The 11,533-nt window shown below is 51.0% G+C and overlaps 1 protein-coding gene across 6 annotated transcripts in view; it reads left to right on the top strand.

The window, feature by feature from the left end:
* Positions 1-122: 122 nt before the first annotated feature.
* SGSM2 (small G protein signaling modulator 2) overlaps positions 123-11,533 on the top strand; it is a 38,358-nt gene continuing 26,947 nt past the window's right edge. For all 6 annotated transcript variants that reach the window (XM_041482812.1, XM_041482807.1, XM_041482811.1 and 3 more), the window contains exons 1-2: positions 123-228; positions 7,247-7,322. In XM_041482812.1, the coding sequence (XP_041338746.1) occupies positions 172-228; positions 7,247-7,322 (133 nt within the window). In that variant the 5' untranslated portion in view covers positions 123-171. The remainder of the gene's footprint in view (positions 229-7,246; positions 7,323-11,533) is intronic.

The raw sequence follows: 11,533 nt of genomic DNA, 5'->3' as shown, positions 1-11,533 counted from the left end.
GTCCCTCTGTCCCCTCTCTCCCCCTGTCCCGCCCGGGCCCGCGCGCCTCTGTCCGCGCACAGCGCCCCCCCGCGGCCGGGCGGCGCCCCCGCCCCGCCCGCTGACGTCACGCCGCGGTGAAGATGGCGGCGGGCCCGGGTCGGGAGCTGTGAGCGCCCCGGGCCCGCCAACATGAGCTGCTCGGCGGACGCCGTGAAGGACAAGCTGCTGTGGAACGTGAAGAAGGAGGTGAGGGCGGAGGATGGAGGCCCCGGGGATGTGCGGCGGGCAGAGCCCCGATGGTCCGGCCCCGGGGGGCCGCGGGTCGCGGCGGGCGCCGCGTGGGGAACGCCCTGCGGCCCGGGCGGGCGGACGGGGCCGGTCCCGGTGCCGGTGCCGGTGCCTCGGCGCGGAGCGGGTTCGGCCGCCGCGGCCGTGCGCGCCCGTCCGGGCTGGCGCCGAGGACGCGGATCTGTCCCGGTGCTGCCCCGGTGCTGTCCCGGTGCTGCCCGGTGCTGCCCGGTGCTGTCCCGGTGCTGCCCCGGTGCTGCCCGGTGCTGCCCGGTGCTGCCCTGGTGCTGCCCGGTGCTGCCCGGTGCTGTCCCGGTGCTGCCCAGTGCTGCCCGGTGCTGTCCCGGTGCTGCCCGGTGCTGTCCCGGTGCTGCCCGGTGCTGCCCCGGTGCTGCCCCGGTGCTGCCCGGTGCTGCCCCGGTGCTGCCCGGAGAACCTCGGGGCTCTTTTCCCCCGGCGCACTGAGCGGGGATGCCGCTGGCGGGACTTGTGCTGCGCAGGAGGCGCGCATCGGCTCCCGCTCCCTTTCCCGGCGTTTGTGCTTCCCGTAGCACTCGTTCTTTATGACTTTTTCCTTAAGTGTGAGCTTTAGAGGAGAAGGGGGGAATCGGAGGTCAGAAAGGTATTTCTGAGGTGTCCGTGGATGAGCCGAGCTGACTCCCAGGTGGCAGAGCCCTGGCACCCGTGCCCTGGGAAGGGTTAATTAGGGTGGTTGTTCTGCACACACCTGTGTGCATTCCGGGCTGGAGCCGTGTGTACACAAAGAGCGCACCTGAGCGCCGGTGTTCGGCCTTCGGTCCCCGCACGGCGCTGCTCGGCTGCGGGGAGTGCTCCGTGCCTGCCAGGAAATAAGAGTCTGGGTTTAAAGGACAAGGGAAGGGGACCAGGGTCTGAGAACAGACATGGACATGGAGTCAGGTTTTCCCAGCAAGCACGCAGAAGTGGCTGTATGAAGTCACACACGATAAAAAATTGAGGTTGAAAATTCTATTGGAAGAAGTTATATCCAGTCATTAAGGGCAGCATTATCTGGTGGGCAGTTACCAGTGGCTCGTGTTCAATTCCTGCCTCCATCAATTGATTACTGAAGACAAATAAAATCTCCATCTCAGTGTCTCCAACTGCGACCTGAGCCGTGCTCCGTGCCCGGTGCTCGGCAGTGCTCCGTGCCTGGCGGGCCGTGCTCCGTGCCCGGCGCTTTGTGCCCTGTGCTCGGCAGTGCTCCGTGCCCGCTGCTCGGCAGTGCTCCGTGCCCGGTGCTCGGCAGTGCTCCGTGCCCGGTGCCCCGTGGCCGCTGCTCGGCAGCACGGACGGCGTGTCCGCTGCGATGGCATCGCGCCGGAGCAGCCCTGCCGCAGAGCCCGGCTGTGCCGGGGCGGGAGGAGCCGGCGGTGTCCCTGGGCACCTCTGCAGCCTGGTCCAGCTGGGAATCCCTGCGGCCGCCTCTCCCCGTGCCCCCAGCTCCGGGCTTTTGTGCTTCTGTGGCACTGGCTGTGGTGGGCTGCGTGTAGCTGCCGGTTGTTACACAGCAGTGAATGGAGGTGTAGTGCGTATCCATCACAGCGGTAACAAGCGTTTTTAACAGGTACCTGCCCTCCTGCTCCTTCCCCTCTGCAGTTCACTGCTGGGGAAGCAGCAGGAGCTGTCAAAGTTTAGATGTAAAGTTGCTGCTGAGCCCGATGTAAAGGCTCCTGAGCCCGACTGCCGTGTCCTGGTGCTCGTTGATGCTGGAATCAGAACACATCAGGTGTGGTGGGGAGCGTGGAAGGGGCAGAGCAGGGACAGGCACATCGAGGATGGTCTGTATGTGGAGCAGCAGGGCTGTGTCCCAGCATGACCCAGCCAGCAGCTGGCTTGGGCAGGTGGCACCTGCTGAATGCTGCCATAACCATGCCACTTAGATTAAAAATTTCTGCTCAAACTAGAACCTTTGAGCTGAGGCAGTGCAAGGTTTTATTTAGAAGTGGGTGCGCTTGCTCTCCTGAGTAATGCTTAAATACATAAATAAATCTGATAAATGTTTTCCAAGTGTGAACATTGCAATCTTGAGCTAATGCAGGAGATGGAAAGTGAAATGGATTTTCATGATCCAAGCCAGCTCAAGCTGAGGAGAAGTAGTGGTGTGTAATTAAAAAATCTGAGGCTAATTTGTTTTTAAAGTCTCTAAAATGTTTTTAATTGGACTCTGGTTTTTAAATGGCTTGAATAATGCTTGAAAGTGTTATTTGTACTTTCTGTGTCATCTGCATTTTTGTTTTGTCTGTAATTTGTTTTTTCCTTCTCCCAAGTCCTCACCAATGCTCTTTTAGAGCACTTGTAGTGGCTTGGCTTTTTCAGGTTGGCCAGAGCTTTCCAGTCTAAAATAGCCACGAGAATCTTTTATAAGCAGGCTGAGGTAGCACCCCTCACCTGTGCCTTCACAGACCTGTGGAAGGGCCCTGTCAGTGCTCACAGTGAGAAAATGGCTCAGGTCGCAGTTGGAGACACTGAGATGGAGATTTTATTTGTCTTCAGTAATCAATTGATGGAGGCAGGAATTGAACACGAGCCACTGGTAACTGCCCACCAGATAATGCTGCCCCTAATGACTGGATATAACTTCTTCCAATAGAATTTTCAACCTCAATTTTTCGTCATGTGTAACTTCATACAGCCACTTCTGCGTGCTTGCTGGGAAAACCTGACTCCATGTCCATGTCTGTTCTCAGACCCTGGTCCCCTTCCCTTGTCCTTTAAACCCAGACTCTTATTTCCTGTTGAATGATTTCCCCATAACCTCAGTAGTAGAAAAGGAGTTCATAGGCAGTGGATTCTTTCTGTGGGCTGTTCCACCAAGCCTGGTAAAATTCAGTTGTCTTTGCAAAGTATAGAACACTTATCTCCAAAGCCACTTGGTGCAAAGCGTTCAGTTTATTTTGCCTCAGTCTCTCAGCTAAAACTTCAGCATTTTTCCTTTGGGAAATTTAATGCTGTTTGATTTCCTCAGATGGACTTTCAGTTCCCATTGGCAGGGAATGTATTTTGTTGTCTCTCACAGAAAGGAAGACATGTAATGTGTTTCAAAAATGTAACTGCTGGGATTCATGCTGAGGCCGCTTGGAAGTTCACGTTTCAAGCATTTATCTCTCTCTGCAGGAAAATCTGTTGTGACAAGCAGACTCATAAAACAGGCTTTTTTCTCTGGCCATTTCCTTTTGCCTCCTGAAATGGAGGGTTTTGCCATTTCTGGATTTAAACAGTACTTTCTAGCTGTGAAACAAACAGGATAACAATAACCTTAGCAGTTCTACCCTGAACGATTTCAGAGCACTTCAAAACCTCAATTGCTCGACTTGCAGCTGAAATGTAAGGACTTCTGAGCAGAAGTGCAATAGTTATTGAACAGCTTTTATTACACTGCCAGTCTTTCATCAGCAGTAAGGAGTCAGTGCAGTAGGAGCTGTCAATAAAGGAGGTGAGCAGTAGCTGCACAAGCTGAAGAAGATATGGATGGTGGACATTAGGTTTTCTTCTTTTGAGGAAAAAATGCTGTAGGCTTTAACTGTGTTCCTGGTTATTGTGGTATGTTATGAGCATTCTTCTTTAACATTTTTTAAGTTTACTTATAATAGAATTTTTAAAAATTAAACATAAAGGCATTTCTCTTGTGTATTTCTTGAGTGACACTTAATAAATAATCCGTGTATTATGATGTGTCTTTGGTGTTTGACTGCATCTGAAAGTTTTAGCCCTTGTAGGATGTGGGAGAAAGTCAGAGCAGTGATCCATTGGAAGATGCTGCAAATGCTGAGTAACTTCTCTTTGAGGAATTTTCTTTGATTACCTGTATAATGCTGCCACCAGCATCTTCTCAGGCGCTGAGATCTCTACCTGGGTGGGCAGAGCTTTCCTGTCCCTGCTCTCAGGGGTTGGCAGACGTGTGTCCCCGGAGCCTGGCACTGTTCCAGGGCGAGCAGGTGTCCCCAGGCTGCAGCTGGTTCAGGGACAGTGACACGTGTGCCTCTCTGTGCCACCAGGCAGGTCCACACAAGAGCCTGGTTGGGGTGAGTGGCTCCTGTGTTGGGAGGCACAGAGAACAGGAGGATGTTTGCAAGGCTGGGATGAGCCGGGGTCACAGCTGGCCCCAGCGCTCCCTCCCACCTGCACGGGCTCCCTCCATGCCTTGCACATCCCTTCCCTGTGGGGGTAGATGGGGCTGTGGGGGCAGGTAGTGATGTTTCTGTTAATGAGATTAATTTGCAGTTTGGTCAGGTCTGCTGGTAGCTGCCAGTGGGTGTGTGTGGAGGCTTGTGCTCAAAAAGCTCCATTGTCGAGTGCCTCCCGAGAGCACAGACAAAGCAGCAGAATTCCCTATGAAGAGCTGTGCAATGTTGCAAGGGAATTAAGGAAACAAGCAGAGAAAAGCTTGTGTTCCATTTGGTCAGAAACACTGGCTTTAGCTCCTTGCCTGGAGCATCCATGAATGACGTGGCAGTGAGGGATGACGTGGGATTGAAGAACATTGCATTCCAGCTTTTGAATCTTCTCATATCCTGTCTATGCCTTAAAAATGTTTTCTAATAACATTCAGTCACTCTCCAGAAAATGCACGGAGCTTGCTTGGCATCTGGTGGCAGTGGGGAAGGCCCAGAGAGCCTGCTCTGTGTCCTTAGCTCTGGAGTCTGGGGTTTAAATCTCCTGGGAGACACTGCATGGTGCTGCTCTAGAAAAGTAGGGTTGATTATTGAATCTGAAACACTTTTCTTTCTCAGTTTTGATACACTTAAAATTTTAGTTGATGGGGATCTAAATAACATACTGAGCTGATTGGGGTGTGCCTGGGAAATGTGTGGTAGCAAGGAGTTGGCTGCTGAGCACTTGAGCTTTTGCTCATCAAAACTACTCTTCTTCCTCCCTGTTGTTAGGATTTGCATTCCATTTAATGTTCTCTGGGATGCTGGGACTGGTTTCATGGTCTGCAGTCCTGAAGGCGTGTCTGTGACCTTGAGCTGGATGTGCTGACACAGGCTGGTGTGATCCCTGCCAGCGTGGTGGCTGCTGCACCAGGGCAGACTCTCTGTCTTCAGGCCAGCAGCACTCAGTTGCTTTTTGCCAGCAGTACATCAGCCCTTTCCTTGGGTGGTGAAACTGTGCCCAAGGGAATGCTGAGTACACAGGATAGTCCAGGTGTGAGTGCCCATTCATGAGACCTCCTCACACCCCTGCTTCTTCCTTGATTCCCTCTTACTTCTCCACCTCCAGCTGCCTCACTCTGACGTTCTAAGTTCTAACAGCCCTGTCAGAAAAGCCACAGGAAATAAACAAATTACCTGGCTCAAAGTTTGTATTGTCAGTCCTCAGGTGTGAGCGGTGAGCTGGGTTTCATAAACTGCAAAAGACTTGTTTTGAAATCCACAGCTATAAAACACTTTCTACTTTCAAAACCTCTTACATGTTTCCTTTTTCCCCTCCAATGTTTCCTTTGCAATTCAGAGGGCTTCTGTTTGATAAGGAGCACAAATTCTGGAGGATCCACTTGATCCAGAATTTGGAGCGAGGCAAATGCCATGTGTTGAAAGGCTCGTGCAGCAAGTGCCAGAGCTGCAGCCTGCTGCCAGCCGGGCTGGGGGCGTAGGAGTGGGCACAGAGGCCCCAAGATGATTTCTGGGGGAGGGGATGTTTAATTACAGCATCCAGAACTGGTCTCACAGATGGTCTTGCTGGAGGAGGAAGCCCTTCAAAGCGGAGAAGGCACCTCCAGAGGCAGCTGCAGAGCCCAGCTGTCGATGGAGCTCTGCACCTGCAGCTCCTCCTGCTCCAGCACTGAGGGGAAAAGCTCAAACCTTGGGACGTGGCAGTGCCATGGAGTGGTACCCCGTTAGCTCTAAATGCTGGAAGAAGAGAGTGTCTGGTTGAGTCTTCTGCCGTGGTAGCACGCACTTTCATATATTGAAGGTGAATTGGCACGTGTTTAGTCAGAGTGTCATAACCCTGTAATTGTAGCTCACAAATGAGAGAAATCAAAAATGATGGTTAATTTGTGTATGGAAGAGAGCGAGCTCTCCACGGCCAGGAGGAAATGAGTGTCTGATAAATGAGATGGTGATGAGTTGGAAAACAATGAGGTTTCCTGTGGTGTCAGGCTGAGGAAGCCATTGGGGAGAAATCACTGGCAGATGAATGGAGGGTGACTACAGCCTCTTGCCAAGAGCCTCATTGTAAGAATTGTCTGTTCCTTCTTTAATTTTTGAAAGTCAGTAATTTGCATGATTTCCCTCTGGAGCTTCACACATCTTGAGCCCCGAAACTGTAAAGGAACTTTGTTTTAAATCATTAAGAAGTGTGATAAGTGTGATTTTATTTGCTACAATTGCTAAATCGTGTCTTGAAGTGAAAACTGCAGGCACTGCCTTCTCTGTAGGTACTGTAATAATTTTGTATACTGTCTGGTGCAACAGAGCTTTGAAGGCATAATTTGTAATTGCTGTGGCGTGTTCCCTGTTCCCCAGGTAGGAGGAAGGTGACCCTAAATCTCTCTGGGAATGTGTGCCCATGTCACTCAGGGATGCTTTGTGCTTGAAAAAGAGCAGAGTGGCACAAGTGGAAATGGGACATAGCAACACAATCTGGTTTCATGAGCAGAAGAGACTGGGAAGGCCAAGGATGAATCATATTAAAAGTCTTTCACAGCTCTTCAAACTTATGCTGGAGAAACTCTCTGGAGGGTACTGTGGGCACACTGAAATCTGCCTTTTATGGGGGCACACCCCAAACAGACCTGTCCTTGTTCTGCCAGAGGCTTCCTCATGCTATTACAAGCCCCTTAGGTTTGTTTGTGCCTTCCCTCCTTAAATCCATTCTTCCTGCGAAATGTGATGCGAGGCAGTTGTTAGTCTGTTGGTGAGGGGAAGGGGCAAGCAGTGGTTGAAACTGAGACTCCCAAGTGCTGTGCTGACTTTGTTGGGATCATACAATCATTTCTCTCTTTTCATTTTAGGTAAAGCAGATCATGGAAGAAGCTGTCACCCGGAAATTTGTGCATGAAGACAGCAGTCACATCATCGCCTTGTGCGGTAAATGTCACGGGAAGAGCTAATGCTACCTAACCTTACTTTTCCTCTAGACATTTATTTTCTCTGCTGTCAGAGGTAAATGCAGGGATTTAGATACTAGAAATCATGCTGTTCAGGCCCATTTCACCTCTGTATTTGCTACATTTGTGTTTACATTACAAATTGTACAGTAACTCTTACTAAGATGTCATTATCCAAGTGCCAGCCAGGATGACAGGTGGCCTTGCTGAGGCTGGCTGTGTGTTCCAGGCAGCTCCAGAGTGGTCTGCCTGCTCTCTGTTCCTGGAGCCCTGTCCTGGAGTCCTGTCCTGGAAGCTGTGCTGCACTCTTGGTGTAACAATGGTGGGCTGTAACAGGTGATGGGGTGACAGCTGTTTCTGCTTGGCCAAAATTAGGAATACTTTAAAGTCTTCGTACTTCTCTCATCCTCCTGCTGTGATTCCAGCTGGTGTTGTGTTCTGAATTCTTCATGGTCTGAAGAACTAATGGCTCTGCACTGAGCTGCCTCGTTATTGCCCAGCAATCCTACCTGTCCTAAAGCAGGACTCCAGCCTGCTGCTGCTTTGAATGGAGGCCTTGATTAACTCTAAACCAGAAGAAGGTGAAGCTGAATGTTCTGTTTTTACTTTGACTGACTGAATGGAGAAATCCCTTCCAGCAGATTTGGCTAACAGCTCCTGGCTGGTGCTCTCCTGTGTGTACAGTTCTCTTCCCTCCCCCACTCCAGCTTCGTGTGACTCTTCAAGAGGTTTTTCCCTTCTATTTAAAATTAGATTGGTTCAGTACATGAGTCATTTTTGGTGAATCTTCATTATAAATATAGAATTCTTGTGAATCATTTTACTCTCCTGCTGGGCTGAGTTTAGCAAGAGCCTCTTAAATACATGATGGCTGATTTCAGGGTCTCTGTGCATCAGTAGCTGAACAGTTCATAGCTGCCCGAGGTCCTGGATGGCTGAAGGTGCCAATTAAATGTCATGTGCCCCATGTCCTGGGAAATGCTCCTGCCCTGTGCCACCCTTGCTGGCCTGGAGGGATGGTGCAGGTCAGCTCATCCAGCAGGAGGGATCTGTGACCACGAGGGCTCTGCTCCAGCCTGTGCCCTCTGCCTGGGTGCTCTGGGAGAAGGAGAACAGTGCTGATGTTTCCATCCTTGTGGAGAAGCAGGAGTGAGTGCAGGAGGCTCTGTATCTGTTCCCAACCCAGTGTATAACCAACCTAAGTTACCTCCCAGGGCTCTGTCATCCCTTCTGCTTTCCAGGAGATCTGGCTCTGGTTCAGAGCCACAGAGGCTCCATGTGGCCTGTGGCTGGTGTGTGCCATTGCGGGACAAAGTTCTGACTCCCTTTGGGCTAGGTTTGCTGCAGCGGGTTCCACGGGGGCTGTGTGCCCAGCCAGGGCACAGCGCAGCGCTGCCAGCCTCTGGAGCAGCTTCAGCTGGAAGCTGGCTGTGGCCGTGGGCAGCTCCGGGAGACGTTTCCTTGGGAACGGCAGCTGCCACTGACGTGGGGCTGGCAGAGCTCTGCGCAGGGCCAGGGCAGCTCCTGCTGCCCGTGCAGCTGCACTGCCTTGCCCACTTCTGCAGCTCTGAGGGAAAGGGGAAGGCCAAGCGAGCGTCTCAGTTTCTGCACTTCCCTCAAGTGCATTTACAGGGTTTGCAGTGCAGAGCATTACGCCTCCAGTGTTTGTCCAAAAGCTGCCTGCAGTTTGCTGAGCCTTTTCTGTGTGGCTGCCCACCTTTAGTCTGACAGAAACGTGCTGCTTGAAGCAATTAAAAAACTCGTTTAAGTCGTCTTCATACTGCAAACAGGGTTTATTCCTGAATGCCTCAGACATGGTTACCCAGATGATCTCTACATTTCCAATATCTACTTTGAAATCAGTCTTAGTAGTTTGTTCTCTTAGAATCATATTTTGAGTATATGAAATTAAATAATCCTGAATTCCCCATGCTGTAAACTAATCACCATAGAATTCAGGTGGGCTATGGACAGTTGGTGTGTGTCACAATCAAAATATATGTTGTTTAGGTGTAAATCCAGCATGCCAGCTTGGCAGAGGGAATATACTTACTGTGTTTTGGGGAAAGGTTAGTAGTAAACATGAGTAAAAATAGTAACTGTTAAACATGCAGAATTTGGCTTTTCAGTGAGATTTCAGTTCAAATTAAGGAAGGGATGAATGGCACGAAAAGCATTTTTTGGCCTGAATAATAAACCTGCTACCAGTAATTAAACCCATTAATTAAAATGTGCAGAATCCCTTGGTGGCTGAACTGAAAAGGCCAGTTCTGATTTGAGCTGCAGAATGGTATTTAATGTTGTGCTTGGGGCTTCTTGTAAACCTTGTCTGAGGGTGGCATTGCACGTGTCCCGTGGGATGTGGGAGAGAGGAGGGAGCTGGGGATTCCACTGCTGCTCCTGGGGGATGCAGCGGGGCTGTGCAGCTGTGGGTGGGTTTGTGGCAGGGCATCACCAGCTCCTTTCCTGTTCCTGAATGTGAACTCAAATCCTGTAAGGCATTGAGGCTCTGCTGTCAAAGAAAACAAAAAAGTTCCCATCTTCTTTTTGTTTTTGTGATGCTTTGTGGCTTTTTTTGTATACTTTGGACGCTTGACATGTGCTGTTTCTTCCTGTCTTCAGTTACTAATATTTAATTTACCACCAGTGTTGGTTACAGTACTTCACTTCAAAGACAATTGGAAGTATTTGGTTTTCCTTTCCTTCAGTGTCACTAAATAATCTTTGCCTTCCAAATCTATTCTAAAACTGTGTCTAGACCAGACTTACAGACCAGAAATGCTTTTCCCCTTTTGAACCCAAGGAGAAAACGTGCTGTTTCTGGGTGTTACTGCTCTGTCCTGGTAGAATTCTGAGGATCTTTGCTGCAGGGGCTGCAATTCCAGGTGCAGAGGAGAGGAGCAGAGAGCCTCTCCTGGAGGAGCTGGGGAAGCTTGGCTGGCTCAGCCCTAAGGGATGAGCCAGCCCTGTTGATTTAGCTGCATTAACCTCAACTTTTTCATTTTCCATTCCCATTATGCCTGTTGCTTTTCCTCTCTTATTAACTGATGAAAATGACTGGGGGTTTTTCTGGGTAATGCTGTGTTTAAATAACACAGATCTTAAAAAAAGAACAAAACCACATCACGATCTGTCCAGTCATGCCTGGGAAGGGTGACAGGGCTTGACTGCAGAGCTGGATCTGGATATTAGCTGAGGTTTGTATGGGGTCTGTGACTGTGTTTAGTCATATGAGCAGCCCTTCAGACAAAAGAAGGATGTGGTGCTTGCCCGGGGGAGCCTGGGAGATAATGAATTCCCATTAGTGAGCAGTCCTCGGTGCTTTCTCTGTGTGAATAATGATCAGAGAGGCGGCCTGGGGCCTTGCAGCGGACATCTGCCACCCAGAGAGAAGGGACACTTGCCTGAGCACAGCCTGCCAGGCTGGGAACAAAACCACGTCATGATCTGTCCAGTCATGCCTGGGAAGGGTGACAGGGCTTGACTGCAGAGCTGGATCTGGATATTAGCTGAGGTTTGTATGGGGTCTGTGACTGTGTTTAGTCATATGAGCAGCCCTTCAGACAAAAGAAGGATGTGGTGCTTGCCCGGGGGAGCCTGGGAGATAATGAATTCCCATTAGTGAGCAGTCCTCGGTGCTTTCTCTGTGTGAATAATGATCAGAGAGGCGGCCTGGGGCCTTGCAGCGGACATCTGCCACCCAGAGAGAAGGGACACTTGCCTGAGCACAGCCTGCCAGGCTGGTCCTTGCAGGCTGGGCAGCCTGGGAGCCCTGTGCTGGTGCTGGACGTGCTGGTTGAGGAGGTCGTGCACAGACAGAGCCATGGCCCTGCAGTGCTCTGAGTGCCCCGGGCCAGCTCTGCAGGTCCAGCCTTCTCCTGTGTGGGTGAGCTCCAGGTCTGTGCAGGTGGGAGGGGAGTGCTGCCATACTTCTTCTCAGTGCAGTTTCTCCTGGGTGCTCCTGTAGGCTGTACAGCAGCTCGTTCAGCTTCCCTGCGTTTCCTTCGCTCTCAGAGACTCAAGTGCAGTCTTGACTTGTGCCAGGTCAGAGCCTGACTCCATGGCTGCTTTGTGAAGCACTCCTGAGCTGGCATTTCTGTCTGGTGCTGGTGCTTCTGCTCTCCTGCAGTGTCTGTCTACATCAGGACTGCATGAGCATTTATTGTTCTCAGAAAGAGGGCAAGGAGAGCT

This window comes from Pyrgilauda ruficollis, unplaced genomic scaffold (genome assembly GCF_017590135.1).
Source record: "Pyrgilauda ruficollis isolate IOZ18807 unplaced genomic scaffold, ASM1759013v1 scaffold59, whole genome shotgun sequence".
In the NCBI taxonomy this organism is placed as follows: domain Eukaryota; kingdom Metazoa; phylum Chordata; class Aves; order Passeriformes; family Passeridae; genus Pyrgilauda; species Pyrgilauda ruficollis.
The sequence above is the reverse complement of the archived record's forward strand: the minus strand, read 5'-3'. Positions and strand labels throughout refer to the sequence as shown.